The 7,252-nt window shown below is 37.7% G+C and overlaps 1 protein-coding gene across 9 annotated transcripts in view; it reads left to right on the forward strand.

Annotated features, from left to right (window-relative positions):
• Positions 1-7,252, forward strand: part of CDIN1 (CDAN1 interacting nuclease 1) — a 274,755-nt gene that overhangs the window by 210,544 nt on the left and 56,959 nt on the right. Inside the window, exon 11 of one of the 9 annotated variants that reach the window (XM_063652571.1) lies at positions 547-998. The exons of 7 other annotated variants lie outside the window; for them this stretch is intronic. In XM_063652571.1, coding sequence (XP_063508641.1) covers positions 547-685 — 139 coding nt within the window. In that variant the 3' untranslated portion in view covers positions 686-998. Of the gene's footprint in view, positions 1-546; positions 999-7,252 lie in introns of those variants that run through there. One more of the 9 variants, XM_063652570.1, reaches the window with a different exon arrangement.

Raw genomic sequence — 7,252 nt, forward strand, 5'->3', positions numbered from 1 at the left:
ACTAATATTAAATAAGTTGTTCTTATAGCACGATTGTGATAATACATATACTTTTACATCTTCTTAGTATTAATTCTGAAAATTAGATTTTAATCGTACTATAGAGATAGTCTATTCTGTCACTTAAGGACTGATTTCTGTTTGTTTGAAAAATGACCTTTTGTTTTAATTTCATTCCCAATATATAGCCATAGGAATCATAGCAAAGACCAAAGACTAGGTAATATGTATCATATATTTAATATGATAAATATTTATTAATATGTATCATATATTTAATGTGATATTATTCATACTTTAAATGATGTTATTCATACTTTTTAATAGAAATTGTACAACTCACAATTGTGAAATTGAACTAAGACCAATATATTTTCACTTACCTGGAAAGGTAAAATATTGCCCCACATTTAAAAAGAAATATAACGATCATTTTATATATATATGTATATATATGTGTGTGTATATATATATATATATATGTATATATATATATATATATATACACACACATATATATATATATATTTTTTTTTTTTGAGACAGAGTTTCACTCCTGTTGCCCAGGCTGGAGTGCAATGGCACCATCTCGGCTTACTGCAACCTCTGCCTCCTGGGTTCAAGCGATTCTTCTGCCTCAGCCTCCCGAGTAGCTGGAATGACAGGAATGCGCCACCACGCCTAGCCAGTTTTGTATTTTTAGTAGAGACGGGGTTTCTCCATGTTGGTCAGGCTGGTCTTGAACTCCCAAAGTGCTGGGATTACAGGCGTGAGCCACCACACCCAGCCCGATAATTATATTTTTTAAAAAAACAGATGAGTAGTTTGAACTCAGGCATAATGTTTTAATTTTTTTGAAGCTCTAATTAGTACATCCTGACAGATAAAAATTAATGTTCCCTTCAGAAGTTTTAGGATACCTGACCAAAAATAAAAAAAACCCAATGTATATATTTTAAAGGTTTGTCTATGAATACGAAATAAAAAATAGCTTGTCAGAAGGTGAAGTCAGCAAAATGTGAAATATCTGAATATCTCAGTTTCAAAACAAAATTATTACTTAAATATATTTTAATAATGCTTAGCAATTATATCAAATTTGTAGCATTTAAACACTCTGAATAATTATCTTTTTTTTTTAAATCTCTGTATACAAGATAAGATGCAAATTGTAAGGACTCATTTGATAAATGTAATAGGGTTTATAGGGTAAAATGGTTCACCAAAACTTTCCAGGGTTTCTTAGTAAACTCTGAACAAGAAATCAGAAGACCTTCATCCTAATAACTCCAGTATCTTGCCAATAAGTCTCTGGGAAGTCACTTAGTTTCTCTGAATACTTCATCCTCCTAAATAACGGACTCGCATTTTCTAGAAAGCATGAAGTACCATACAAGTGTAAATTGGAAGAATTGTGTTGGTCCACACATAAAATACACTAATAATAGCTGATGAGCTTTAAAAACAATCACAAAAAAATCTCATAATGTTTTAAGAAAGTTTACGAATTTGTGTTGGGCCGCATTCAAAGCCATCCTGGGTCACATGCAGTCCGTGGGTTAGACAAGCTTGCTCTAGACTGACTGTCCCTAGTGCTTCCATTCCCTGCATAATTACTGTCATTTAACTTTGGGTAATTTATGTACATTTGTCCAGAAAACTGACATCCGCCACTCACATATGCAAGTTGAGGAGTTCCAAAATTGCAGACCATTTTCTTGAGCTAATTATGTTCAATCCTTTAGAATAAACAAATATAGAAACATTTTAAATAAAGTTTAATCAGATTATGGTAAACACTTTGGAAAAGAAGGTAGGCATTGAGTCAATATATATACTCTAAATCTTCTGCGACCTTCCTAGTTTTTCAAGATGTGTATTTTGTTAAAAAATTAATGGGTGAAGGAAGTCTGAAAAAAAGGTTGGTCAACAGGTACAAAGTTACCATGACATAGGAGGAATAATTTCTGGTGTTCTGTTGCACATTAGGGAGACAGTGGTTAACAGTAAGGTATACTTATTACAAAATAGCTAGAAGAGAGGCTTAAGACAAAGTCCAGACATCACACTGTGAGTCTAAAAGGCTTCCTCTTAAAATTATGCCCCACACATGATGTCCTTCCTCCTCATGAAAGTTATTATTTCCATCCTCTTCTGAAATGTCTGTCCTTGTGCTGGAAGGTTTGAGAGCAGCAACTGACTATCTAAAGGCATTATAGTAAAGAATCTTCAAAATTGACATGGGGCTAGTAAGGCCTACCAAAGTCAATACTAGAAACCATTGAGTAATCTTGGTGAGATAAAAGAATTCGCCTTTCAAATGGTGGCTGTTGGTCTGTTTCAGTAAAACTAATGCTTGGTCCATAAATAAGCCTAAAGGGTGTTATAAATGTCGGGAGCTGTGGGTGATTGATCTACGTTGGGTATATCATGAAAATAGACTGAAGCCACAAGGGTTGCTTCCCTGTGGAAATCGTGGTGGTAAATTGCCATATGTGTCCCCGTTATGGACCTAGCTGATCTGATTGTGGATATAACAACTTTACAGACTGGACTTTTGGTCTCTTGAGATCTCCAGTGTCTTTCTATGAAGTCTAATAAATAAAATAGCACCTTGCTTTTCAGCCTCAAACACAGAACTTGGCAGGGAATTGGAACTTTTGCCAGCAATCTTTCCCAGCTCTAAACTCTAAATGCACCTTTTCCAGAGTTGTTACTGTTCAGAAGTCTGGCTAGAACTGGATTTGTGTTAACCTAAAAGGTAAGGAAGGTACGCCAGTGTTGCAATATTGCATATCACAAAGGTTGAGGTGACCCAAACATACTGTTAGACTAAAGGTACAAGTTTTGTTGTTCGGCAGCAGAGTAGAGTGACTATAGTTAACAACAATGTATTGTATATTTTAACATAGCTAGAAAAGAGGGCCTGAATTGTTCCCAACACATAGTAATAAATACTTGAGATGATAGATACCCTAAATTCCCTGACTTGATTATTACACATTCTACGCATGTAACAAAATATCACATGTACTCCATAAATGTCTAAAATATTATGTATCAATTTTAAAAAATATTAAAGGTTGAGATGACCAATTTAAACTAAAAGGGAAAAGTTCCAGTTCATTTTCCTCTAAATATATTCCAGCAAATTCCCTGAGAGAAAAAACATAAAGCATGAAAAGCAATTAACTTTAACTTTTCTCTGACTGTGCCAGTAAGCACCAATGGCTCTCTTTCTTGTTTTAGAACAACAACAACTTTAGGTTCAGGGATATATGTGTAGGCTTGTTATATAGGTATGCTTTTGTCACAGGAGTTTGTTGTACAGATTACTTCATCACACAGGTACTAAGCCTAGTACCCAATGGTTATTTTTTCTGATCCTCTCCCTCCTCCCACTCTCCACCCTCGAGTAGGTCCCAGCGTCTGTTGTTCTCCTCTTTGTGTCCTTGAGTTCTTATCATTTACAATGGCCCTCTTTCTTGAGGAAGTAGGAAAGCTCCTCAAATGAACAAAGGCAAATGAATCAGTAAAGCAAACAATAGCAGTTTTTTCAAATCATTCAGCCCATCTTATATATGCCATAAGGTTTGACATCTAAACTAGACCTACACAAAATAGCTATGCAAAGATACTCTGCCTGACTTTTCTCTGTATTATTCGGCTATTTAACAAATATTTATTCAGTGTCTACTATGTGCCATTAACCACTAAATGCCAGGTAATAATGAAGTCGACAAGACACTTGCCTGCATAGCACAAACTATCTAGTGGAGGAGATAAACATTAAACGCAAATAAACATATAATTGTAACATCTTTAAACTTATAGTTTGGCAACAACAGAAGAGTCTTTTTACCATTTTGTTTCTGAACTCCTTAGAATCATAAATCTTATAAGTCTACATAAAGGCCATAAATTCATATAGGTTTTATTATACCATATATCTGTAGAGGCATAAGTATCTCATTAAAAATAAATTTAAAACCTAGTTATTGTTTATGGAAGACATTGGACATAATATTAGGAATCATTGTTATTTAGTATCTAGTATTGAATGAGTATTTGGACTCAACCAGTTCTCATAGCTAGTTAGGCATATTTATCTTCCTGTTTCCTTCAACAAGTGTTTCTTTTAAAAGTGATCGTCGATGTATTTTTGCAGTGGTCCTTTCTATAATGGAGTTGGGTGGGGTTTTCTCTGCATTTGGCGTATTATATTTTACTAGGCTGACAGGGACTACACCTACATCAACAACTTCACACAAAGTAGGGCCTTTTGTAAGCATGAGATGCTCACAGAGTACTTCAAATATTATCTTGCATTGGCCTTAGCCTGGTCTGTTAGTTCAGGCCCTAAAAATAAACACATATTAATCAGCTAATGGCAGCATGCGCAGACCAGCACGCAGGGACCTCAGTCTAACCTCATGCAATAGCTTGTCTTATGTCACCCAGGATGAAACAGTTTGCAGCCAGGAATGCCTCTAAAAGAAAGACAGTCACAAGCTTAACTAAATGTTTAAAATAACCTTCTAACTCCTCTTCACATTGACAGATTGCTTTCAACTCAGTGAAATCAAACCGCAGCCCCAGCCCTGGTGGCTCTGTGGGGCCATCTTAGAGCCATAGAGCTTGTAAAGTAAAACTGCAGGTTGTCAGAGCATCCAAGTGTAGCTCTCTCTTTTCTTGTTTTTAATCAAAAAACACTCAGAAGGGAACTCACTCCTGGAAGTCCTTATCTCCATAAAATTCAGCTAATGACTCCTGTTAAGTTAAATAAAGTTTCTGTGTAACTCACTAAGGAAACTGTTAGCCGTTCACCTCGTGCCCGCAGACTTCTCAAAGAATACAAATCGGGGGAACCCTGTGGAGCTGGGCTGTGAATGTTTATATACACATACTCTGTCCCAACGACTCCGGAAAGTTGAGCCCTCAGTATAGTTTTCAATTTTTTTGAATGACAGTCTTTTTTCTGTATGGAGTGGAAATGAGGTAGGGCTGCGGGGGGAGGGTGGATTTATTTTAATGTACACTTTTCTTGAATCTGTTTATCCCCAAATAAGTGAGCTGCAGTACATACTTTGGTCCAGCACAAAGTAAATATTTAGCTCACAGATTCCATGCAGAAACATGGCCCAGAGTATTTGGGTTTCAAGAAAGAGGATCACCCTCAGGCGAAGGGCTCCTTTGTACTTGGTAGGATTGGACTTTCTATCAGTGTAGCATCCCATCCGGCCCGCCAAGCACCTTGGTCTGCTATACCGTGCCCTTCCAGTCCTCATCAGCCCCATTCCCACTCCACCTTTAAGCTGTGTCCTGCATGGCCATGATCTTTCTTTCTCCTGAACTTTCCTGCACCGTCCTGAAAGTCCCCCTGATCTTTCTCTCCACTCGATCTGCATGTGCCTCTTCCTTGAAGTATCTCCCCACTGTTACCCACTCAGTGAACTTTGACTTCAAGACTGAACCCAGAGACACCTCCCCTCTGCTCAGAGCCTTGCCAGGTAAGAGTTAAGTGCTTCCTTCTCTGAGCTGCCCCAGGGCCTTCTGCATAGCTCTCTTAACAACCCTTCTGTTTCTCTCATACACTCATCTTTTTACCTGCTTGTCTCCCTTACTACTGAGAGTCCCTGAAAGACAGGAGCTGGGTTCATGTTATCTTTGCCTCACCAAAACATGGCCTCCTTTTCAGGGAAGCAGAAGGCATTCCTGGCCCTATTCTGCAGTGAGGGTGAGGGGGAGAGAGCATTACAAGCTGACAAGAGCACTATACTAGAAGTAAGTAGAGCCAGGTCCATGCTGTCAGTCCCTCCCATGTGATCTTAAGTCACTTGACCTCAGAGAGCCTCAGTTTCTTCAGCTGTCCTATCAGAATAATGCATTTTTGGGGGATTAGATAAATTACCGTACAGTTTGTGGAAGTATTTTAAGAACTGTGAAGCATTCCTCTCCTCATCACTTGAAGAATAGAACCAGAGTTCACTAAAGCTTATCCTGCCCTTTGGATCCAGCCCTGCAGTTTTCTGTACTCAGGCATGATCCTTCAACTGTTTCTTTACAAGGCAAAGTTTTTGTTTCCTTAACTTGGTATTTATTTCCTGCAATTGTCTGATAAAAAGCGGCTTCATTAATCGCAAGAAAACAAAGAGTTTGGGCAGCTTTAGAAATTGCCGCTGGCCACTGGGCTTCCTAAAACCCCATTGTGTGATCCCCACTCTGCCTTAGAGGCCACTTTCAGTGCCCCAATGCTTTTCCGTGTTCTTTTTGCAAGTGCCGTGCCCAACAGTAACCATCATCTGTTTCGCTAGTTATCTGTTTACATTATCTTCTTCCCAGAGACTTTATTAGTTAAAAATGCTCTTCTATTTTCTGTTGTTGCTTTTTTATTATTTTCTTACTGTGGTGAGAAAAAAAACACATAATATTAAATATGCCATCATAACTATTTTTTTTTTTTTGAGATGGAGTCTTGCTCTGTCACCCAGGCTGGAGTGCAGTGGTACGATCTCGGCTCACTGCAAGCTCCGCCTCGTGGGTTCACTCCATTCTCCTGACTCAGCCTCCCAAGTAGTTGGGACTACAGGCGCCTGCTACCACGCCTGGCTAATTTTTTTGTATTTTTAGTAGAGACAGGTTTCACTGTGTTAGCCAGGATGGTCTTGATCTCCTGACTTCATGATCCACCCGCCTCAGCCTCCCAAAGTGCTGGGATTACAGGCATGACGTCATAACTATTTTTAAGTGTACAGTCTTAAGCATGTTTACATTTTTGTGCAATAGATCTCTAGAACTTTTATCTCACAAAACAAACTCCATACTCATTAAACACTAATTTCTTCTTTCTCCTACCCTTGGCAACTACCTCTCTACTTCCTCTTTTTATGATTTTGACCCCTTTAGATACTTTATTTGAGTGAAAGCATACAGTATTTGTCCGTTTATGACTGGCTTATTCCATTTAGCATAATTTATATCCTTGGGGTTCAATCATGTTGTAGCATGTGACAGGATTTTCCTCTTTTTTAAGACTGTGTAATATTCCATTGTACATGTATATTACATTTCTTTATCCATTCATACATCTATCAATGGACATTTGGGTTGCTTTGTTCTTTCTCTTTTTAAAAAGCAAATATTAGAACAAAGATAAACTATTAAACTTGGCAAGATTTCAAAATGCTCCTAGTCTAAAATCAGCATATCAAAAAGATATCTGCACCTCTGTGCAGCACTATTCACAATAGCA

Source organism: Pongo pygmaeus, chromosome 16 (assembly GCF_028885625.2).
Source record: "Pongo pygmaeus isolate AG05252 chromosome 16, NHGRI_mPonPyg2-v2.0_pri, whole genome shotgun sequence".
Lineage (NCBI taxonomy): Eukaryota > Metazoa > Chordata > Mammalia > Primates > Hominidae > Pongo > Pongo pygmaeus.